Raw genomic sequence first — 26025 nt, forward strand, 5'->3', positions numbered from 1 at the left:
GATAACCAAATTTTAATGATGTTTCAATAAACAAACATTGAATATAATTTTAAAAATAAAAACATACGATGAATGAAAAAGAAAAGGAGGACGATGGAAAATAATTCATTTCTTTTACTTATTTTAATAAAATAGAAATGACAATAATAATAATTATAACAATGATAAATTAAAACTACTAGAAATTCAAATGAGTATATGATCTTGTATAAGTGACAAAACAAAGTTAGACTTAACAGAAACATAAGTTAATAAATGAGATTTTAATGAATTGAAATTATAAATAACTAGTAAAAAAAAATGAGATAAATAAACATGGCTTTCAAAACTTCACCTCCCCATCATAGAACCTAAAACATTAAAACACACGTATAATATGTCAGAAAGAACTTATAAGTGTAGAAGTTGAACCGTTGAAATGTCACATTAATGATCCTTATTATTGAAGCTAAATGAATTTGTAATTCTCGTGTTATAATATATTTTTAAAAATTAAGAGAAATAAATAATCTAAATTATTTTTATTTATTTTTATAATTTAATTGAAAGTGTTTTATAAAAAGATTTTCAAAGAGAGTAATACATAAATTTTATTTTTTTATATAAAGAAAAAATAAATTATCCTAATTCCTTTTTCTTGTATATATATTTCCAATTTTATGTTACTTAAGTGCAAAATAGTTTAAGTTCACATATTTGTATCTTAAGGTTTTCCCATTTTATTGTCAAAATTACTTTCAATGTTAAAAAAAAAACGATTTAACTTTTTATATTATATTCATTAATATTTTTTTTAATTTAATGGGCATGTTATTAAAAATTTTCATCATTAATCAAAATTTCCTACCATAGTATTAGATTTTTTATTTATTTAATGGGCATGTAAATAAAAGTAGAACGTGTGTGTGTGTGTGTTTCCATTTCTATTAAGTTTTTGGTATGATGATAATTAAGGTTAACTCAAATTAATTTGATATATATTTGTAAGAAAGCCTTTAATAAAGGTAATATTGAATGTAAAATAAAAAATGGAGTGATAATAAATATATTGAAGTGTGAGTAGCCTATATAATATATGAAAAGAATAAACTTGAATAAATTTCACTTTTAATTAAAAGATTAAACACAGGTAAAATTTAAATAAAAGTTATTCAATAACAAATATGAACATGCAAATTAAAATATCAATAATCTTTATCCCTATGTTTGTATAATTTCTTCACATATTTATGTAGTTATAATTTTGCTTTAGTACAAACTATGAAGAGCCGCGTTCAAACACAAGTAGGTGTAATTAAATGACCCAAAGTCAACATACTAGAAGAAGGATTAGCCTCCAAAGTTGGTTTTAATTAAAAGTCAACGGAATAAATCACCGAAATCATCGATGCTTATTTTCAAGTTTTCACTACTAACTCTGTGATTCAATAGAAACAATGAAATAGAGAAATCCTAATAACTATGTTTTATTTTCTTAGAACCATTTGTATTTGGACATTAGACATTTTATTAATTCGAGTTAAATTAACTAAAATCATCATTATGGAAATTAACTCTAAACTTTATTAACTTAAAATTAAAAACTCAAATAACTTTTATGTGCATAATATATAATGATATAATGTTAATTTTAAGTAAATTTTTATCTTAAAAAAATATCATTTTATTGTTTTTATGTTTAAATATTATTTTATTATTTTTATCTGATCTTCTAATATAATTTTCTTAATAAAAATTAATGAAAGGATTGTCTATTATCTGTCAATGAATACATAATAGAAGATTCATTAAAAACTTTAAGAAGTTAACTAAGCTATAAATAAACTAAATGAATCAAGTTTAACTTTTTTAATAATTTAAATAAAAAATTTATATTAAAACTATTTAAATAAATGAGTTAAATTTAAGTATTATATCTTTTTAAGTCAAAATATGACAGCGAATTTTACATGAAATTTAAATAACTGAACGCTTTAAATAAGTGTAATTATATGAGACTCTCACTAAATATTGTGTGTGTATTTTTTAGTGATTTTTACAAGAATTTTATTTAATAACAATAATAATTGTAAAGAATGTATATTGTCAACATTTTTTTACTAGATAAATGAATTAAACTTTACAGAAGTGTGTTTTGACCTATTTTAAAGAATTGTTTTCTAACTGTGAAAAAAAATTATAAAAAAAAATCCCTCTAAAATTAAATTAAAACAATCATTTTATTTAAAACACACTTTCTGTGGGTATTGAAGCAAGATCTTGCCCTGACCCTAAGATCACACAAGTTCACAACTATTTCAACTTTCACCAACCACAGTAAACATGTGAAATTTTTCATTAATCTGGTAGATTCATGCCCATCCCATCTTATCCCACTTTCCATCCCCATATAAAAACCCATTTTAATATGTACAAAGAAAAAAAAAACCATTTTGTTGTTTTTGGCCTCTTTTATAAATGAAATTAAAGTGATTGAGACAATTATTAGAGAACTACCAATTATTTCAAAGGGAATCTTTTCAATTATATTCCATGGTGTTATTTTATTGTCATCATTCATTAAATAAAGGGGATTTTTACCCCTCCTTTTCTTTTTATAAAGTCAAGGTCGTTCAATTAAATAATGGGCTCCTTGAAGATATGGAATAAATTGGAAGCATGTCACACCCTCATTTTCTTTTTCCATCACAATGTGCTAGTATATGTCCATGGAACATGGTATCAAGAATAAAAATTTGGGTAGCAAATTAATTTGTAATGGTGAGGGTATATAAAAGTTCTGCCCCTACAAGCAAAACACACACACAATCACATTAATGGATGGACCAATGTGTAGCCCAGAAATTCATCTCTACCCCACCAATATTTGAATAATTATAAACATGAAGCTTTAGCTTGTCCTTTTATTCTGAATTACCATGAGTTAAATAGTGCCACTATATTTATGCTACTACTTACAAGCTTAATATGCAAAAATTGTACAATTTATGATTTATGAAGTGTGCAGTGAGCCAGTGTGACAAGATAAAACTAGAGGAATCACACGAAAAAAAGAAAAGAAAAGGTTCTCTGTCTGTGTCCATTAGCTTGATGACAATTTACACTAATTGCCTCTGTCGGTTATGTTGTGCTAACAAAATGTTAAAGAGTACCATATGTTCGGTGGCGGAACTATTGAGGGTGGCCAAATGTTTCCTTCAGTAATTTCAAAATTTGCAACTTTGATAATTTTTATTTAAGCTTAATAAGCTTAAAATTTTGTTCCCACTTAATTTAACTTTTGAATATTTTTATGTAAAGTATTCATAGGTTTCATCTTTCTCTATAGTTTATTTTACTCACCTCAAACGATAATAATTATTTCTAATAATAAACTAACTTGAAACATGTAGAGGGATAAGAGGGTAAGCAAGTGATCGAAAGAGTTAATTTTTCATATAACCATGCATAAAAAAGAAGTCTAAGGAGATCTTAATTACTTGAATGGATAAGATGTTAAACAAATAATGTAAGTGTGAGAGAAGACGCCAATGGATAGATAGAGATGAGAAACTTGTGTTTTTATATAGCACTTTATTTCTTCCATGTTGGTGACCTTTTGTGATTGATTTGTACAATCCAATAACAAGAGATGATTGCTCTAGGGTGACTTAAGAGATGTGTACAATAACATTGATAAATGATAATGAATTAATCGTTTAGCGATTTTAAAACATCAAATTATGTAGAAAATAATCATAGTATATATATATATATATATAATTTACACTACATAGCTTCTCAAAGGATTTAGCCAGCATCTGAAAATGACAACCACTGAGTATTGGTGAAAGATATATATTAATTATTGCATTAAAAATTTTGACAATAGTTTGTAATTAACATTTCCAGTTTTTATCAATTAAATAATCTCATAACGATGTGACACATTGTAGAAACATAAATAAAAATTAAACTCATGTAAATGATGCTTACTAAACGTGAAAATATCTTAAATAGTATTGCGTGGTTTAACATAATGATGTGTTGATGAGTAACGCAAATAGATGGAATCTTGCGTGTATGTAACAAAAAAGAAACAGGAATCTTGCATGTGAATGATAGTTACAATTGGTGAATGTGACTAGATTTGGCTCCTTTTTAGTTATAATGACGTATAATTTTTTCACGGGTTATAAAAGATCGAATTGATGAAAAGTACACTATCAACTCATTATAAAACTTATCCACAAAAACTAGATCAAGTGATCACACAACTTCAGCAAGGTGCTTCATCAAATTCACGAGTAATGATACTTTTATAAGTAAAACTCATATAATTCAATAAAAAGATGAAAAGGTGATAAATAAAATCAGTGATGTAATAGAAAAAGATAAAAAAAAATAAAATGAATTGTAGATCATGACTCAAATTTTACAATAATTTCAAATATTTAAACTCTCTACAAGGGTGATACTAACTCAGATAGTTGATTTGGAGCTTTATATACATGTCCTATAAAATTTGACCTAGCTGCTCAAATTACAAGTTTTAAGATTGATTAACAAGTATATTTATTTAAAGGCCTGTTTAATTAAAGATAAACGTATTACCTAAAAACTCTAAATCTAAAGTAGTTTTTTTAAATAATGCTTAGGATCATGTTAAGTTTTGTAAAAAAGTTAAGAGCATGTCGTCTAAGAATAAAAATGCGTCATTAGTGGGTTCGCATAGTTAAAAAGAGTAAGAAAATTCGTAAGGAATTGCTAATATATAAATGAAAAGTTATAAATTTTTAATATCTTTTTCTTTTGAAAAATTAGTGTATATTAGTATTACTTGTATATCCGTGGATGTGTTTGAGAATGATAAAATTTACATTAAAAATGATTATTTGTGACATCAAACTTAATTTTCAAATTATGTCTGTATTTGTGCATCCTATAGCTACAAATGTTTAAATTATTTGGATAATTTTTTTAAAATATTTAATTCTTAAAATTTTACAATTGATTATTTGAAAAGTATTTGATTTTTTTCTTTTGGTTAAACCATTTTGATTTTTAAATTTTAATCTTCTGCATGCGATCAAAATTCAACAATATATGAAATGATTTAAGTCATAATTGCATCATGCATTGCATGATTCATTTTAAAAAGTATGATAAATATCATATATACACGTTTTGAAACACAGAAAGAAGTTATGGTATGCTTTGTGGTGTGTATTTACGAATATTAGAAAGCCTTATTTATGATACTTGATCACATATATCTCGATAATTACATAAATTATATGGTAAGAATTATTATATTACTTTCTTTATATTTTTGTATTCATTGTATTAATCGACTGAGATTGTTATAATTAAATAATAAATTAAACGATGAACAAAACAATTATGATAGAAGTTAATTTTGAAAGAAAAAAATAAATATTATAATGACGTCAAAAGTCTCATCAACCTTAATTAGTTTCATAAACCTTCATTTATATAACATATAGTTTAATATTAATTTATTGAACTGATTGTACTAAACAGGTGTTTATTTTATTATTTTATTTATACTTTTCCCAAAATTATATTATTAAATAAATATATAAAAAATTGAGTTATTACCTTACTATTAAAGCCATTGAAGTCTTGTTAGCTAGCCAATCAAATTTTATAAATGACATAAATTTATGAAAAATATAGTAATAGCACATGAAATAAGATTTACTACTTAAAAACCTTCCTTTATAAATTATATATCTCTAATTAGAAATAAATAGATTATAAATTTTTTCAATTTAAGATATGTTAAATATGATATCAAAATAAAAAAAAAATCTCTTTTAGTAATTTTTTTTCTTAACTGAATTTGAAGTCTGTGGAAGCGTGGTTAATTAACCCAAATCATGTTTTATTAATTTAAAAATTCTCTTAATAACAATGGAAAGAAACAAGAATCCAATTATTCCAAATTCCGAAACCTCTATCTGCTTCCACTGGCAGCAGTAGAGAGAACGAAAAAAACAAAAACAGGTTGTGAGAAGAAAAAATGGGAATGTAACCCCGTGACCCCAAGGGCAGCACAGTAATTCCACACACTACTCCCTTCCTTGTCCATAGTAGCGGGAAAGGGAACCCTCACACTTTCTTCCAACGGCGTGTCACACAGGTTGTTTATAATTTGTCATTCATAGAGGTTTCAATTTTCTTATATATTTTTAAGAGAATAATCTAATTATCATTCAGAGCCATTTTAATTAATCTATGAAAAAGATAAACTGTTTTTAATATAATAAAACTTAGGACACAATTACTTATCATAGTGAGTTAATGATTTAGTTTTATAAAAGATTTAAAGCTAAATTTATTAATCATTTAGAAATACTTATTAGAAGGAAAAATGAAAATAGAATTTCTCTCTCTAGTATACACCCTTTAGTGTTAACAGACACACACTCTCTCTCTCTCACTTACCACTGTGAGTAGTGGAACCTCAAGTGTGGTAGAAGGTGACTGGATCACACCACCATGCATTTCCACAAACAACTTTTTCCGCTTCCATAGTTCAATGCCGAAAATGCCCTTCCCTTTTCCTTTACAAGCGTCGGCAGTTGATTTTGTAGCGTTCTGAGGAACAAAGCTACAAATAAGGAACAAAAAATAGAGAGGGAAGAACCATTGGAATTGCAAGGGCCCCCTCTCACTCAACCCTGTCAAAGTGTCAAGCACATTTTTTTGTTTGTATTTTGTGTGCAAACAACAACTACTCCAAAGGGTGGTGCGGTGTTGCTGCTTCTTGTGGTTGGTGGTGGGGTGCGCATGATAAGCAGCAAAGAAAGAAAGAAAGATATTAAAAAGCCCATAAATAAATAGAAGAAAATGGTCTTTTTATTAGCATAACAACAACCCATGTCACAGTTTTTAATGGATCCTCCTTGTGTGTGTACTATAAATCCTTCATGGTTTTTGGTGACCCTTTAGGCTCTATAGTTGTTGTGTCTGTGTTTCTGCAATACCCACTTTGAGAATTCTCATAAAGTTATATGCTTTGGGATTGGAAGGTTACAATGAGGAAGGCTGTGTTGTTGTTTGGTTTGGTGTTGCTTTTGTTGGTGACTTTGGCTTGTGCTGGCAGAGACACCACCACAACTACTAGTTCAAGTCAGAAGCTTGAGGTTCAGAAGCACTTGAAAAACTTGAATAGGCCACCTGTTAAGTCCATCAAGGTAGAGAGAATTTTTCTGCCTCTTTAGCTTTTTTAATACCGTTTATCTCTTTCTTTTGCCTCTTCCACTTTTTCACTGATTGCCTAACTGTTTTCTTTTTTTTTCTAATTGGTATTTGCATCAATGAACCTTTTTGGAATGAAAGGAACTTTAATCTTGGATGCTCCTGTTGTCTCACTTGGGAGCCTCTTTTAGTCTCTTTCACTTGTTCTTGGTATTAGAGCAGAATCTTAGCGAGCTTTTTAGTGGTGCCCTTTCTGGGTTTTGCTTAGAATTGTATTGCAATTGATTTGCATCTTTAGATATTGGGGCCATACAGAAACATAGTTCTCTTTGCAAGTTTGTAATTTACATTTGGGTTGTTGTGAACAGAGTCCAGATGGAGATATTATTGACTGTGTCCATGTCTCACACCAGCCAGCTTTTGATCACCCCGAGCTAAAAAATCACAAGATTCAGGTGAACAATTTTACTTTCTTATTAAGTGTTCTTTTTTTTTTTTGTTTGGTTCTGTACAATTCAAAATTCTTAATCTGATTAATACCTATTTGTTTTGTTTGTATCTTTCCTTGGCGTGGGGGTCGTTTGGTTCAAATTGAATTTGAAACAATCACGGGTTTGTGATGCAGATAAGACCAAATTTCCATCCAGAAGGACAACCTTTTGGAGAAAGCAAAGTCTCTTCAAATTCCAAGCCTATTACTCAGCTGTGGCACAAAAATGGCAGGTGCCCTGAAGGGACAATTCCTATCAGAAGGACCAAAAAGAATGACATATTAAGGGCAAGCTCTATTCAGCAATTTGGAAAGAAGAAACAAAGGAGCTTCCCTCAGCCAAAATCTGAAAAACCTCTACCTGACCTCCTCAGTCAGAGTGGCCACCAGGTACTGCCACATTACCATCATTCTGATAATTTAGTGACAGCAAGTTCAATTTACTACTATTACTAAGAAAATTAATAAGAAAATACCCTCTTTTTTTCATTAATTTTATTTTTTATGGGCAGTAAAAGGAAAAGAAAATACCTGTTTACTACCACATTGGGCCTCTTTTTTTATGCACAAGGAAAAAAAAAAAGCTGTGTACTACCATGTTAGGTCTCTTTTTTATGCAAAAGAATAAAAATAAGTAAGTATAGGAGCAGAAGATAAAAGCTATTTGTTTATTTATTTATTTCTCCTGATTTTATGTTTTTTTCTTTATTCCTTTGATCTTTTTGGAGCATTTAGCATGCCATAGTTTATGTGGAAGGAGATAAGTATTATGGAGCCAAAGCAACCATAAACGTTTGGGACCCAAAAATTCAACAACCCAATGAATTTAGCCTGTCTCAAATGTGGATTTTGAGTGGCTCTTTTGGTCAAGATCTTAACAGCATTGAAGCAGGTTGGCAGGTAGTATTAAAAATTTTATCTATTGTCATCTTCTGCCTGAATGTTTTTCAAATTCAGCACCCTCTTAAACATAACATTTATCACTTTCTTTCTAATTTTCTGTTTCTGTCTTTTCTATTCTGGCGATTAGGTTAGCCCAGATTTGTATGGAGATAACAACACTAGACTCTTCACTTATTGGACAGTGAGTACCCAATTCATGCACCCTATTTTGTTCTTTCTCTTCAAATTATTTTACCAATTTAATTTTCATTTAATGACATTGTTTCATTACCATGACAGAGTGATGCCTATCAAGCTACTGGTTGTTACAATCTCCTTTGCTCGGGATTTATTCAAATTAACAGTGATATAGCCCTAGGAGCTAGCATCTACCCACTTTCTAAGTATGGTTCTTCCCAATATGATATCAGCATCCTGGTCTGGAAGGTACATTAATTTATTTCCATTTCATAATATTATCTTTTGATATTGGACATTCTGGCATGAAAATATGCCCAGCACTTAACAAACACTAGCATTATATTAATAACATTGTTATGTGCAGACATATTAGTTAATTATAAATCAAGAGAATCTCTGACACACATTGCATTATATTTGAATGCTACATTTCTCTTTAGGGGTCCATGAATTTAAATAATATGGAAAATGGCATCTGATTTGCAAAACTAATGTGTATGTAGGACCCAAAAGAGGGTAACTGGTGGATGCAATTTGGTAATGACCATGTTCTTGGATACTGGCCAGCTCCTCTATTCTCATACCTCTCTGACAGCGCGTCGATGATTGAGTGGGGAGGGGAAGTTGTGAACTCTGAGTCTGATGGCCAACACACCTCAACACAAATGGGAAGTGGCCATTTCCCTGAGGAAGGTTTTGGTAAGTCTAGTTACTTCAAGAACATTCAGATTGTTGATGGTGACAACAAGCTTAGAGCTCCCAAAGACCTTGGTACTTACACTGAGCAAGATAGTTGCTACAATGTTAAACCTGGTAGTGCTGGAGATTGGGGCAACTACTTCTATTATGGTGGTCCTGGTAGAAATGCAGGTTGTCCTTGATCATCATTCATGTTGGGCAAAGAAAAATGAAAAGAAAAAAGAAAAAAGACTAGGCGTTACTTTTATCTAGTGTAGTTAGTAGTAACTTGTGTTACCACTTAGATTTGTGGTGTATAAAGAAGCTCTTGGTATTTCAAGTCTCCAAAAATTGTTGGAGAAAAAGGGTGGTGGGTTTCTTAGATTTACAAGAAACAAGTTTCTTCATTGGTTTTTGATGTTTATATATATATTTGTTGTTTTTGTTTGCTCCTCTCTCTGGAGCTGTGAAGGGCTAAGGCGTGAATGTGAACAGAATATTCTAGTATGAGACAGGAGAGACTATGTATTTATTATTTTACTATGATGTTTGATTAGTGAAAAGCCGTCTCAATAAGAACATTTGTTTAAGGTTTTGTGCTCTTGCTTGGGACATTAGAGTTAGTGGGTGGCTTTTTAATTAAAGAAAGTAATGGTGGAAATTAAAATTAGATGCGTCCACATGTGGTTATACAGGTGCAGGTCACTCTAATTGAGTCACTTCACATTTTTGTGCAAAATTAATGGTATTAAAGTATAGCATTGTCCTTGACCATAGAAGGGCTAAAAAAAAAAAGGATGTGCATAAACGCTATCACCTTATTGTGATGCAGATACAATGGACCCATGTGGGATTCAATGGTATGCTAGTGTGGCAAGCTAGCATTTTCTTTCATAAAAGCCTCTATTATGGTTGGTTATACACCCACCTCTCCTTTGTCACTTAGCCTTAATTATTCATATTTATATTTCTTTGTGGCTTTATGAAAGCAACATTACTAACGTATCAAGTGGGAAAAAAGCTTTATGACTTTATCTACTGAGATATGTTATTTGGTACTATGGTCTGAAATTACAAATTGTTTTTTTCTTAAAGATACATAAAGATCAATCCAAAAAAAGATAAATTTAAAATAAAATCTTTAGTAATAGTTTGTAATTTTATCTTTTTCTTATCTAATATATATACACAAAAAAGAAACTCTTGACATTAAACTCATTAACTAGTGTCTTTATAGTATCAGTCAAGGAATTAATATAGATAATTAATTGTTAAATTATATTAAAATGTATTAAAAATTATGTGAGTAATTTTTTATGTTTTCTTAAAAATAACTTTTTAAATTCAATAATTTTATCTTATGCATAGAAACATTCATGCAAGGAGGTATAAAACGTAACATACTCATGAAAATATACTCATTTTCTACTCTATCTAGCAGAGTTTTGAAAAGCATGGGCTTTTAAGTTGAATCATTATGCCTTGGGGTAAACACAAGGTCAGTTCATATGGCTTTTTAATCTATACTTTTAAAATTAACACTCAACCCCATATGTTTAGTTAAGATATGGTAAAATGACATAATTAAAAACATAGAAAAGTTGAATTGAAATACGTCATTCTTGCTTTTTATTATTTTTGTTTAAAGTTTTTCTTAACTCCCGTTAATTCTGTTACTGCTTTACATGAGGAGAAAATCAGAAAAAGATATACTTTTCTTTTATTAGGTTTGATAGCTTTATAAAAAGATTAGATCTTTTTCTTTCTTTATAAAAATAATAATAATATTATAATTTGAAAAGGAAAAGATATAAAAGTTCTATCACTTGTTAGAAGGACGACATGATGTAACTAATTACAAGCATAGTTACAAAATTAATCTCATCTCAATGCTAATAGAAAATTTCCCATTAAAGACCTTTAACACACAATAGGTAAGAGTGTGAAAGAAGTTAACATTAACCACACTAGTAATTAAGTTGAATTGTCAAAATTGTTTTTAAGTAAAATAATATCAATTATTTATGTATAATTATATAATTTAAGTCAAGAATTATAAGCATCCCTCCTCAAACTAAGGTAGGGTTGGATGAAATTTACTTGAGTTTGTAAACTAATTAGGTTAAGAATCATTCATCAATGAAAATTAACTCATTGCTTAAACTTTTAGTAAATATGTCTCCTTACACAAACACACACCCATAAATGTGGGTGTAAATTCTGTTCAAAATAATTTATTAACCATTATGTAAAGATCCATAAGTCATAGAAAAATACTTTTGGTATATTTTTCCATAAGAAGGCATAATCAATTCAAGTGAGATTATAAGTCATTTCAAAACTAAGTTTTTTTTTTTTCAATTCTCCATATTAATGGTGTTTGGATAGAAGATTTGAAATTGGAACACCATAATTGCAATTGAACGGTTTTAAAAGGTTGGTGTGAGATATATTGAAGGGTCAATTTTTCATAATGACTCCAAAAACGTTTGCATAGTGAATTAGGGTAAAGGGGGAGAGAAAAACCCTTTACCCAAGTGAAGGGTTTCCAAGTCAAAGAACGTATTGATGCTACATGTGAGTCCATGTTGTGTGCTATAGAGTTGTCCATCAATACATAAATGATGAATGATTAGTTGTTGTCCTATGCAACAAGTTTTTCAAACATTTCCAAGTTAGGAACATCAATTATGCCCAAAGGGCAAAAGGCATAGCAAGGGCACTTGGATTTAACCTGCCTAACACGTATTTGAGTTGGAGTCAACCATATATATCATATTTGTGTAATAATATTATTCAATAATTCATATACTATTTTTTCATCATTTTATTTATCTTATTCTACTCCTTTTTTTTTTTTTTTTTTTACCAATCTTGCTAACTAGCTTTGTAAAGATACTGTTAAAGAATTAAAAGTAAAAAAAAAAAAATTATTAAAACTTACATTGAGATATTTATTCGTTAATTGGTATGTTTAAAATGCTGTTTAATATATTTTTTTCTATTCATATAAATATAACTTTTAGTTGGTATATGCCTTAATTTGGCAATAAACCAAAAACAGCAATCAGGTTGCAACTTATGCTTTGGGTTGGGAAGAGGTTTATTTGTAGGGGTTATCGAATTTGAAAGTTCTGTACAACGAGATTGATGGTTAGGCGAGTATTTAATGTTTAAGTATTTATATATAAAAATAATAATATTTAAGTGTATTTTATTTATTTAAATGAGATAAATTTAAAATTAATCTTAATTTGATTAATAATTTTGTTTATTATTTTTATAAATTTTGAATTTTTTTTATTAATTTAATATTTAATGAATATTTTTATGTTAAAAAATAAAATAATTTTATTTACATAAAATTGATTTAAAGTTAAAAATATTTTTTATTGTAAAAATAGTATATTTCTTTTAAAAAAGTATTGTCACTTATTTAAAATACAACCCTTAAAAATTAAAATTTGATAAATAATACATATATATATATATATATATATATATATATATATTATATGCGCGCGTGCGTGTGTTAGAAGTTGTTTAATTATGTTTTTTTTTTATTGATATCAAATAATTATAATTAAAACTTTTGTTATAACTCAGTATATTTTTTTTCATTAAGTATGATTTAATAAGTTGTGTGATTACATTTTACTGATAACCGGTTATAATCAATCATCATCTGTATATATAATATAATTCACGACTATTGATTTTTAAATAATTTTTAAAACTATTCTTAAGAATTAGATTTTTTTTTACATTATGTATTTATTTTTAATTTAATATTGATTTAATTTTTCATCATTTTATTTAACACAATAGAATATTTAATATTAACAATTATAATAGTTACTCTTTTTAAAAATTATAAAATTAATTTAATTTAAAATAATTATATAATATTATTTTTAATTATTTATTTAAAAATTAATTTAATTAATAATTTAAAGTGCCCGAAAAATTATTACAAGTATAAATCATATGCAAGTAACATTATCCTCACATAGACAGGAAAAGAACAACATTAGTGAAATTTTGTGCCGCAGGTGGCTCTACAAACGGAGACCGGAAACAACATTGAAGCAACATATTGAAAACAAAAAAGATAGACATAATAAAGAAATCCACATAGGTAGATTCCTGTTTATTACAAAATATTTTATATTCCCATATATATATGTAGTAGAAAAATGTTCAACATGCTCTGCAACAGCCTCCAATTCCAAGTTCCAAGTTTCAACCAATCCTGCAAAAGGTGTAGCAAATAAATAAAATAACAAATAACTAATTTGAAAGTAGATAAACTTTACACTAAAGACATTGTTTCAAACAAATTTAAATCCTCTTATATTGTTGAGTTTCATGCATGATATATTTATATTAGAAAAAGACATGCAATTTTAATCAAACAAAGATCTATTATGATTAATTTAGGACCTACTAATTAAATTTAATAAAAATTATGCTTTTTTCCCCCTCAAAGATGATCATATTATGTTACTTAAGAACATGAAGGAATCTAAATGTTTCAAACATACTCTTATTACTAATTGGTTTTTTTTAAAATTCATTGAATCATGCAAGTTCTACTCCCAAATTAAACAGTCTCACACAAGATTGTGTAAATTTCTTTATATTTTAGTCCATGATAATAATAATAAAATGTGTTAAAAAGAATGCATTTGACACTGTGTTAAGCATTTCTAATGCATATATGATTGTTACTTGGAGCAATCAGCATTGGGGGAGATAGAGATGGAAAGTGTTATTCCACAATTCCCTGGAAGAGCCTGAGCCAATTGTGAATTTATGTTGATGCTCTTGGAAGTGGATTTGATGCAGTTACAAGCAGTCTTTTTATCCTCAGAGGTTGATGCAGCAGAAGCAAGAGCTTTAGCTCCACTGCAACAAGCAGCTGGTGGTTGTCCACTACCACTCACCAAGTAACTCACACATGGCCTCAAGTCCTTAATCACATCACTGCATGAAATTGCAGCCTCTGAAGTTGAAGCAAGAAGGATGAGAATCACAAGGGTAGCAAATGCACCTGAAGACTTCATCATGGTTGCTCAAAGGAATTGATGATGATTTGCATTTCTTCTTGTTCACCATTTATAGGACTTTCAAAGGAAACTAAAATTTGCAAGTAAAGTTGGGTTTGATTATCTAGGTGAATGAGTGCAAGAAACAAGAAAACTTGTCTTTTTGAGATTAATTTCCTTTTATTTTTATCAAATTCTTGGTTAGGTGGAAGCGGTGAAGAAGGGGTTATTTAGTTTCATCAAGTAAATGAAGCAAGTGCAAGTTTATTGGAGCAAAGAGTTGTTTTCTTTTATATTTTCCATTCTTGTAAGAATTTGATCACTTAACTTGCCCAAAAGAAAATTATTAATTGTGATGGAAGTAAGCCTTGTGTGTGGTGTCACTCTTCCAAGCATGTTGCTAACAGTGACAGCTTCACCATTCAGGAGCAAAATCATGTGCAAGTTAGCACCGAATTCAGTTCTAATAGGTAGCATAAATAGGACCCTCAATTGGATATCTCAACCATACATTATATAATATTCATATTATATTAATTGGTCTTGGAGGGTCTTGCTATCACTAGCTATTGCTTTTGATGGATGCATTTGCTTGGCTGTTCAGCATTTCCATAATTATTGACATTATTTTGTTTGATTGAAACCCATCAAACTTTTTAAAGTATGTATCCTTTAATATGTTCATTTTTCCATAAACATATTCTCACCTATCATTAGTCACAAGTACTGTTTGCTGTCCAAGTAGTCTTGAGCATTATCATTAACAGGGACGTGACTCACTTGTTCTAATTATAAAATATTGGCATTATTTGTTTTTGTGGACCTCTTTGAGTTGAACTTTAATTTCTACCTCCAAATCATGTTTATGAAGTTTGTACCTTGTGGAATGTTTAAGTACAAATGAAATTGTAGAGAGAATAATGTTCGAATTATGTTTTGGCCATCTGTTATCTTTAGAAGATAAATAAAATATATCTCAGAATCATTCTAATAATAATAAATAAAATACTGAAAAATCATTCTGCTTTGATATTGTTTGAGAAAAAATTGAAAAAAGAAAGAAAAATTTATCTGAACACAAGGATTCGACATAGCAGAGAACATATTCCTATTCTTTAGATGTTTTTGTTTAAGAACAAACGTCCTTGATGGGGTCTTACTTTGTATAGATCCTGCAACAACACAAAGAGTAAAGAACGGGGTCAATAATGCTTGAATTACTATTCCAATTATTTTTTTTGAGATAAAATATATTTTGTCTATCAAAATATACTAAATTTTTATTTTTAGTTTTTATATTTTTAAAAGTGTTGTTGTGTCCCTAATCACTGCTGTTAAATAGTGACATGACTAACTTAGATATTATCACATTATATTTTTTGTATTATGTGTTGATTTTGTTTTTATGAAATCATATAAGTGATAATGATGAAAATTAATAATTTTTAAAAATGTAGAGATTATTTTTATATGTAAAAACTAAAATCAAAATTTAATATATTTTTAAAAACTAGAAACATTTAAATAATTTTTCTATTTGTATGGTATACATACGCTTATGCACATTTCTAGAGTTATAGGAGTAAATTTTTTATTATTAATTAATTACATCATGTGGTATAAATCAAAATTATAATATAAATCTCATAACTTTTTAAGTAATTAATGTGGTTATTATCTTTCTAATTTTAATTATTCCTGTGAAGTTAAATGTTCAATATTAGTTTTGCTTACAAGTGCTCTCACTAGATTAATATGTCTCTCTCTATACATACATTATCTTGATTATTGGCAATTCTAAAAGGTCAAAATTTTAAATTACTTAAATATTACGTAATAAATTAAAAGATCATATATATGATAATTAGAAATAAATTATCATAGTGGTTCAATACTTATGATTAATTTACTATTCTCATTTTTAATTATAAGACATTTTTTTCTCACCTTAATACGTCTCCACTTTTTTTAAAAAAGTCAATTATGCTTTAATTCCTTGTGTTTTAGCTTAAAATACTTTTCTCTTTTACGTTATAAATTTGACGTTTTACCTCCCTATATTTGACTATATTTTCACAATGTCACTCTATAAGATATTTTTCATTCAATTTTCAGTAAAAAGAAAATACACATTAAAAATAATTAAATTATTATTTACTCCACGTTGTTTAGTTTATAATCGTTGTTTAATAGCATAATTTGATTGTATGAGATAATTTTATATATAATTTTGTAGGGAATTGCTTCATTATATTAAAAAAAAATTATTATCAACAAAAATTTTGAATTAAATAATTAAGAACAAACATGTATCAAAATTACAATATGGTTATAAAGTAAAGTAATAAAAAGGATAAAATATCAATTTCAAGTAAAAGGGCTAAAATATTTGTGTGTATGTGCGAAATTACAGGGAATTAAAATGTATCTTTAAATAAACAAGGCAAGAAAGACTCGTATTGTGCACTACAAAAAATTTACTAAAAAACAAAAAATTATTAGATAGTAGGATAGTTTTTATTAGTATTATCTTTAATGAGAAAATAAACAAATTGTTTGTAAATACTTTTATGATCTATACTAACAAATAATATAGTATATTAACATTTGTGTATTTTTTTAGTTTATTAATATCCTGTGTTAGTAAAATTATTTATTAATATAATATATTATATTGGCAGTACAAATGAAAAATATCTATTCTAACAACTTGATTCTTGTTAGAAAAAAGTTGTAAAAATACTGACTAATTAATCTAATAAAAATCGTTAATAAATGACAATATTTTTTAGTTATCTTAATTGATAAACCTACTAGCTAGCAAGTGATCAAAGATAAAGAACACTACTTGGAGAAATTTCGAAGGGGAGTTTGAATCCACATTTGACTAGGGAGACCCTTGACAATCTCTGGCTTTGGACTTATAATTGTGCTATGCCCTTAACACCATTGCATGCAACCCTTTTATCCTCTACACATGTTGCACTAGACACAAGAGCTTTAGCTCCTTCACAACATGAAGCTATGAGAGTGGCCAATCACATAATCACATTCTAAGAAGGCCATAGAGGGTGATGTGAATCAAGTAATTAATATGAGAAGAAGCACAAGAGAAGCTGTGGTTGAAGCAACCATATGGTGATAAGGAGGTTTCATGATTAGTGTTAGACTATAGCTTATTTTTGGGCTTGCATGGTTGTGGTTAATTTTGCTTATGGTTTTATAGTGAATTTTGAAGAAATGTCACATATACAAATGTGTCATGCAATTAGAAACAAAAAATGTAACATATATGTGAAAAGTGAACATGTAATGATAGGCCCCGTGGAGACTGATCTATTATATTTTATCCCTTGTTTGGTTACACACTATTATTGAAAATATATGTTTTTGGATGGAAAATTTTGTAGCTAAATGCTACGAAAATTTTAGACAGATTTTAAAATGTACATATAAAAGAAATTATGTTCTAATTAAATTTGTCTGAAAATTTATCTTGGCACCGGAATATTATAGACTGATTTTGAACAAAATTCAGATGCATTAGAAATAGAATAAATATTTTACAATTTTTTTTTAAAAAAGTCCCAAATTCATTTGAAAGTTTAGCCCGAAAATAGCATATTTTTAGTTGTACAAGGAAAGAGTGAAAAGTAAGGTTTCAAATTGCATTAGACGTGTAATTTTTACAAGAGAGTTTTGTAAAATTTTATATTTATCTCATTTTTATAAATAGATATTAAAAAAGTTAGATATTTCTAAAGTTTGGCATGATCTCACATATTTAATATCATCTATAAGCATATTTGTAAGAAGCATTATATATTCTATGATTTTAATTTTTCTGAAATGTATTTCCGTTCTTTGTTTTCTTGAAAATTTCCAAAATTGATACCTTGTATCGATCCATCACTTTACAGAGCCGCAATAATAATGAAAAAGGTTATGAGATCCCGTGAAAATGAGTATTGTATTTGCTATAATAAGTAAAGAGCCTGAAACGTATGTATCAGGCAAATTTGTCATAACTATTGCTTGCAAAGGTTACGTGTGAGACTTGAGAAGTGCCTCTTCATGGGCTGGCCCACCTACACCGCCCCACGTAAGCCCACGGTTAAACGGCCCAAATTGTCAGGATAAAACTTTAATTTTTAATTGGTAAAAGTTGACCCAAAATAAATTTTAATAAGTAAACAACACTGTCAAGAAATTACACCTAAATTTTTTCCATTTAAGAAGCAGATTAACCAAACCCATAATTTCATAACTATAATGCTCAATGTAAGAACCAGATTGATTATTTATTACTTTGTTAGCTTGATTTATATGGATCATTAGATATAAGCTACTCGTCTTTATACACCTCATTTTTGGGGTGTAGACGTAGAAAGAAGATATAAAAAGAAAAAAAGAATACGAGAAATATGAAAAGTAATATATTGTGATAAGAAAAATAAAATATAAATGAGGTAAAAGTGCGGTGTAAGTATATGAATATCATTGTTGTTATATTTAAATATATAATTAAGGTTTTCAACAAAGAGAGGATGAAGAGAATCTAAATTATTTAAGCTTCGGCATTTGTAAATATCTGTATTTGAGAATTTTAATTTTGGTATCATATCTACTATACTTCTTATAATTGAGTGATATCGTCTCTTATGCGAAGAACAATTTTCATCGTTAATTTTGTATTAATAGATGATGATATCCGTAGTTTAGTTTAAAAAAATGTTAATACCTTCTAATCTATAAGATATTAAAGAAAACACAACTGTTAATCTAAAAAATATATATACTTTTAAGTTTACAAATAATATAACAAACACCTTTAATTTTATTAATGTATCTTGTATGTAAATTAATTTAGCTGGCATTGGTGGTGTTCATTGAGTGTAAATACCAAACATTTTCAAAATGAAGAAGTGACATGTTCTATCAGTCTCGTAAGATTCTATATTGTAACCCTCTATTCTTGCTCGGCTCATAAAGTTGCTCCAAAAGTTATCACATGATGTAATATAAAATATATGTAATGAAATTTTTTTACTGTTCAGTGGTTAATCAGTCAAAAAATGAAATAAAAAATAGTGAGTCACAAGATAAAATGATAGTCAAATTCATTATTAATCTGATACAGCTGTCTCTCCTTGCTACAAAAAAAAAACAGCAAATTACTAAATGTTGATCTATCAATATCTGCTTAAGGCAGCATTTGGTAAAATTTTAATCATATATAAAGACTACAACTTACAACATCAATTGAAATCAAGAATTGTTTAAATTGATGTGAAATTTAATTCTCTTTGACAACTACAATCACTTATCATAAAACAATAGGTGATGCAACTATATAGGATGAAATGTGTTGCACATGCCAGGGTTTCTAACACACCATAGTGGTTGAATAGGTTCTGCTCCTATACCTCTGCTGACCATTCTGCTTCTCCATTCATTCAATCTATCTGTGGCCTCTGCATATCTCTTCATACCCTTTTCATCCTTGTTTCCTGACCACATTGACTCAGCCATTGCAGAAGTTCTAGGCCATATTCGCGAATCCAAAACAGTTGGATCAGCTTGTTCTGACCACAGTGCAACCTCACCACCCAAAACCAGTTTTGCTTCCTCTTCACTTAGACCATATGTTATATCATAATTGTATATGATTTGCCATGTCTTAAAAGGGCCACACCAAGAGCCACCATTGCTTTTGTCATCTCCAGTTTGATTGTTATAGGCACTGTTATTTCCAACAAATTCACCATGTCCACAATCTAGATAATAAAAGTCTGCTGATGACACAATTACACGATATCCGGAAGAAACTATCCGTTTCGTGTTATCGTGTCCATTGTTCCATGTTTGCAAAATCACATGCTCCTTAGGAAGAATTGTTGATGGCACATGGACTGTTTCATCTAACAAAACATCTTCCCAATAGACAATAGTCCTGTTGAGGGATAAAATGAAAGGGAGAGTGTTGTTGACAAAAGTCTCAAGAATTTGGCTTAGAGTTCCACCATTTGATAGATATTTCTGAATTGTAGGATCAGTTTTCCAGCATCCTGGTACAACCTCATCAGCACCAGAGTGGTAAAATGAATCTGGGAACAGTGTGATCACATTGCGAATGACATTCTCTAGGACTTGGTAAGTCTTTGGGTTTAGAGGGTTCAAATGACCTGTTCCTGGTTCTGCAGCAAGCCTATTGTCCCAATCACTTTCAGCTGGCCACCAGAACATGTTGGCACAAGTTACAATTTCAGGGTAGGCTAAAGCCCAAGATCCTGTATGCCCTGCCAATATGAATTTACTTATCAATCAGTGATCATCATAATTCTTAGAACTACTATCTTGTGAGGCTAAATTATCTGAAAGAAGAAAAAGAATGGTATGTTTTTCAATAACACTTCATAAACAATGTCTTAAAGTTAGCCATCATACGAAAGCCTAATTAGTTTATTATCCTAATGATTATTATGTTTAGTTTTCTGTTTCTCTGTGCTTGAGGTTCTAACTTCGTAGAATTGACATTGTCATGGTAAGCTGAAGTCCAAGTCTCCAAGATCCTTTATACTTCACCCATATAGAGAATGCTGAGGACTTCAATTTATTTACCACCATAATTCCTAGAAACCATCACTTTGACTGGAAATTTAACATTCTCATGGTAAGATGTAGCCAGAGATCCTTTATACCATCCCAATAGATTCTTTATTTAAATCATCATTCCTAAAACCAATAGACACAATTTTATGAAGCGATAGAAAAACACAAAAATTTCAAAACAATTATTCGTTCCCATATCTACATATAGTTATGCACAGATTCTAACTTTGCTTATTTGTTTAACAAACACATTTAAGCAGAAACCACATAAAACAATTAGTTAACCAATTCAGCACTGTTCTTAATGGTGTGATTTTCTAATGCAACTTGTGTACCAAATAAGAAGTCAATGACCAATAAAAAAGTCCAAATAACAAAATCAAAGTCTAAAAATTGAAAAGGAAATTGAACAAACCAGGTGAGTCAATCTCAGGCACAACACGAACCCCATGATCAAGACCAAACTCCACAACAGTTTTCACATCCTCTGGTGTGTACACCATGTGAGGGGCATAAGCCCCTTTATCAGCCAAAGCAGGCTCTGAAGGAAGCACCAGAGGGAAAGAGTGCGAGTCTGTTATATGCCAGTGAAAGACATTGAGCTTGTTCATGCTCATGGCTTCCACTGTCCTTAACAAGTCCTTCAAAGGGTAGTAGTTTCTTGACGTGTCCACCATAACACCACGGTGGACATAGAGCGGGGAATCCCACACGTACACTCCCACCGCGACGCGTGTGGGGCTGCCCCATGCAAGCTGGGAGAATGTCTCCAGTCCTCGCATGGCGCCCCACACAGTTGTTGCGGTGAGAGTAGCATATGAAGGGAGGATAGAGAGAGTGTAGGACTCGTCCACGCCATGGACTAGTGCTGCATTGACGTCAGTGATGGTAAGGGTGAGGGAGTTAAGTGGTGGAAGGTTTGTGGATATGTTGACTCCTGAGGGGATAAGTGGATGGTAGTGTTCGGATTGTACGAGGTTTTGGTAGCGGTTGATGGCGGCGGAGAGGTGTTTGTTGTGGTGGGGAGTGGTTGTTGTGATGGTGAACGTGGAGGAGAGGAGGGTGGCTTGGTAAGGTGGGGTCCACGTGAGGTTCCTTGGTTTGGGCCACACGTTGATTATGGTGGTTGATTGAGCATTGTTAATTGTTAGGCATGACAACAATAAAACTAGTTGGAGTTGTAAAACTAAAACTACGATTAGTTGTGTCATGTTGGTGGTGGTGTTGGTACGAGGCATTGCTTGTGTTGGAATGTGGGTGTGGTTGATGGATGAAGTGGCCTTATATATGAGGGTGTCTGAAAATTTGATGGTAATGGTTTAATTAAGAGTCAACAGCTAGTTCTTTGTTTTTCTGCTGTTTGTTTTCTTCTTGTTTGGACTGTGCAGTTGACGTTTACTTTGGTTTATTCAATGGAAAAGATGGGCGCATTCGTTTAGAGGAGAAAAATGTTAGATTAAATGGACTGCACTAATATGTTACTAATTATAAATAGATAAATTTCATCTAAACTATATTACACATTTTTTTTAAATAAATTCAGTTAAAATTTATTAAAAATCATATGGGTTTTACACTTTTACTCTGTTTTAGTGAGTCATAATTGTGTATAACTTTTAATTAATAATAGAGTGTATTAGAAAAAATGTTATTAACCTTGAAAAGAATAATTATGTATGTATTAGTGGTATAATAATAATTAGATTTAATGTATTTTTCTTAAAAGGGTGACTATTATAATAAGTATTTCTCCTCCATTTAAGTCAGGGCTAAGGATAACGTATGATTTTATTTTAAAATTGCATTAGATTGTGATTCTTGAATATATTTTCTTGTGAAGGTCACTCCATGCAGTTAATTTAAAACTAAAAAGAACCGTTTAAGAGTCATTGTTTTCATGATGGAATTGTTTAGTTCTTTGCCGGCGTGCAAAGCAAATGTTGATCTTATGCTCAGTTTGGTCTTTCCAAACGTGTTTTTTTTGTCATAGAAGGATAAGGACAGTTAGATCAGCAAAATAAGAAGTGATATTATAAAATTAGCTATTTAGCTTTTTTCTATTTTTATCCATTATATTATCTACCCTATTTCATATTTTTCTTTTCTGTTTCTCTCATTAAACAAAAAAAATGTTATAAAAATGTATGAAAAGAACTTCTCAAATGTAAATGTCTAACTTGAATGAAAAAGAACATTATTCAAAAACCATATATTAAAGTGAGATTAATTCAACTTGGCACACCTGAGTCCCTCTTCTCAATGCTTTTCACGCGAAAAAAAACCTGTTATTGTTTTAAATAACAAAGATTAGAGACTCTATTTTCACCACTTGGAAAAAGCATAAATGACATAAAAACATTGCTCTATTATAATCATATAACAAAGGGAAAATTGTATGTTTAAAAAGTTCAATGAAAGCAAATAAAATTGTTTAACAGAGATGTTAAACAAGCTCTTGTGTGTTTTAAGATGACTTTTGTTCTTCTACTTTTGGCAACATTGTAACTACCACCTGCATTATTGAAAAATTGTTTTTGGGTATATTGGAAACTGTTGCCGGCCCCAGCAATTGTGTTCAGTGTTTCATTAGAAAACAGGAAATTATTTCAATGCTGGCCGGCTTAAGTGCTCCATTTTCCTCTTTCTAGATGCTAACTTTTGATCAACCATTAAACAATTAAGACGGGGACAGGGATTGGTGATTCAGAGATACGTATCTTCTGAAGTTTTGACGTGAATATAATTTTGTAGACTGTTTTTCTTAAGCAAAATTTGTCTGTTTAAACAAAAATGCATAATATTTACTGTAAAGAAAATTTTACTTAAGTGAGTAAAAATTTGTTTGATAATAATGTGTAAAGCTCGTTTAAGTGAGATAGAAGAAGATTCAAGATTATCTTGTCTAAGTGAAATTGTATTCACTCAAGGGTGTTTAAGTGAAAATAATTAATTTTAAGCAAATTTGAGATAAAGAATTATTGATTTGAATCTTGTAATTCATTTAAGCAAATTCATATGTGTTTAAGCGAAATGAAATTCACTTAAGTCAGACCAAATAAATTTAATTAATGGAGTGTTTGGTATCTGGAATTTTTTAACTGAGATTCTCGCGAATCTGTTTCTTAAGAATGTATTTATTAGATAACTTGTTACCCATGTTTATTTACTAAGTAACTTTTTTAGGAATCTTTTTATTTTCTCTGATTTTTATGTTTGGTATTAAAAAACCTTATCGGGAATATTATTTTTACAAAAATACTCTTAACTTAAATATAAGCAATATAAAGCTCTGCAAATAATGGCAACGTGTGAACCCACAAAAAAAAATAAAGAAGGAGCAAAGCAGAGCAGCGCAAACAAATAATGGCAAGTAAGAAAGAGAATGAACAAAAATAAGAACACATGTTTACCAAGAGTAGGAACAAAGCAGTTATGGAAGAGAAAGCATGATAGAGACTAGCAATAGTAGAGAGAAGAGAGAGTGTAAAAATGATTTAGAATTGGTAAAGTGAAGTAGGGTCAAGGAGGTAATTTTAGATTCCTGTGAAAGTTTAGGATACCCACCTATTGAAGTGGAAAAATGAAAATTTCAATTTCTTCAGAATTTAAGTTTTCCAAAAATCTCACATTCTTGGGAATATTTTTTTGTATTTTATACCAAACATGGATAAGAAAACTTTTTTAAGTAACATTCCTGAGAAAGTTAAAAGATTATGGATACCAAACATACCTTAAGCAATTGGATTAGAGAGCAGTGGTTGAGAATCCTGTGATTCTCTTAATCTAAAATTGATCCACATAAGCGAATGTGTTCACTTAAGCCAACTTGGCTAGAATGTAACGAATTGAGATTTGCTTAAGCAAAATTTCTAAGCCTAAGCAAATAATGTAGAAAATATGATTATTATGCAGAAATAGACAACATGCAAGGTTTAAAAAAATTTGAATATGTCATTGAAATATAAGAAAACATTTTGGATAAATAGTCTATTTCATTCTATTAATGAAAGTATAAGTGTTCAAAATGAAAAATTACAATTGTAATCTATTACAAAACAAAAAAATGTTTGAAATTAAAAAGAAACATTGTCCTAATTCTAAAATTAGGTGTCTAGAATGATCATGTCTGACATATACTCCTCCTTTTGCATGGGTTGAATATGACCTTCTTCATTATTTGCAACATGATTCTCATCTTGTTCCCCTGTTTCTTCACCTGTTCTCTATCTTTTGCTTTATTTCCATCATTGTCCTTCTTGACTCCCTTCTTTGGTTGTACCACTTGATCTTATGTAGATTCTTCCAGAGTTGGGAAGGTAAGACTGTCTCTAGGCTATGATACAACTGTTGCAAAAACTTCTGAAGTAGGCCATAGGAAAACAAAAGCCTCTCCATGATGTTGTTGTAGTATGAACCTATGGAAAGAGAATATGAGAGTTATAATAGAATAATAATTTTAAATAGTAATTAAAATGATAAATTTTAGGATATTGACTTGTAAAAGGTCTCATTAAGCTTAGTGTATGCTTAATTGTTTGCTACCTTTTGTTGCTCTACATGAATGAGATGTCGTTTGATGCAAAAATCCATTTGTATCATGTCAGGCATAAATGGTGACGGTGGTGGTCATGTTGGTGGTTTTGTATTGGCAATCTTGTAGGTAGGCATGGAAATAGGCCACGCCTCACTTTAAACAGGCTAGACCTGTAATATAATTATTGGATCAAAGTTAGGTCTGTTACTTATTAAATGCCTTATTTTCAGCCTAGCCTGACCTGTATATATATGATCATAACCCACACTTTTCAATATTCTATACATAATTGCACAAATTTGAGTAAGTTAAAGTTGAGTAGAAGACCAAGAATTTGAATCAATGCCTGTAAGCTATAAGGCTAAAAAACCATT

The 26025-nt window shown here is 29.6% G+C and overlaps 3 protein-coding genes across 3 annotated transcripts; 1 reads left to right on the forward strand and 2 right to left on the reverse strand.

Moving 5' to 3' along the window:
• The first annotated feature begins 6370 nt into the window (after positions 1 to 6370).
• Positions 6371 to 9698, forward strand: LOC113853932. Its single transcript, XM_027484655.1, has 7 exons — positions 6371 to 7202; positions 7575 to 7661; positions 7832 to 8086; positions 8432 to 8596; positions 8727 to 8780; positions 8879 to 9025; positions 9283 to 9698. Exons 1-7 carry the CDS (start codon positions 7020 to 7022, stop codon positions 9658 to 9660), a joined length of 1269 nt encoding a protein of 422 aa, XP_027340456.1. The 5' UTR covers positions 6371 to 7019; the 3' UTR covers positions 9661 to 9698.
• Positions 9699 to 13532: 3834 nt separating this feature from the next.
• LOC113856290 (non-specific lipid-transfer protein 8) lies at positions 13533 to 14652 on the reverse strand. Its single transcript, XM_027488044.1, has 2 exons — positions 14189 to 14652; positions 13533 to 13709 (listed from the first exon to the last, which is right to left on the reverse strand). Exons 1-2 carry the CDS (start codon positions 14524 to 14526, stop codon positions 13700 to 13702), a joined length of 348 nt encoding a protein of 115 aa, XP_027343845.1. The 5' UTR covers positions 14527 to 14652; the 3' UTR covers positions 13533 to 13699.
• Positions 14653 to 19813: 5161 nt separating this feature from the next.
• Positions 19814 to 22358, reverse strand: LOC113856167 (beta-hexosaminidase 2). Its single transcript, XM_027487879.1, has 2 exons — positions 21533 to 22358; positions 19814 to 20804 (listed from the first exon to the last, which is right to left on the reverse strand). The coding sequence occupies exons 1-2, from the start codon at positions 22353 to 22355 to the stop codon at positions 19855 to 19857; spliced, it is 1773 nt and encodes a 590-aa protein (XP_027343680.1). The 5' UTR covers positions 22356 to 22358; the 3' UTR covers positions 19814 to 19854.
• Between the last annotated feature and the right edge of the window lie 3667 nt (positions 22359 to 26025).

The sequence above is a fragment of the Abrus precatorius genome, unplaced genomic scaffold (assembly GCF_003935025.1).
Source record: "Abrus precatorius isolate BTA unplaced genomic scaffold, Abrus_2018 Scaffold11, whole genome shotgun sequence".
Taxonomy (NCBI): Eukaryota; Viridiplantae; Streptophyta; class Magnoliopsida; order Fabales; family Fabaceae; genus Abrus; species Abrus precatorius.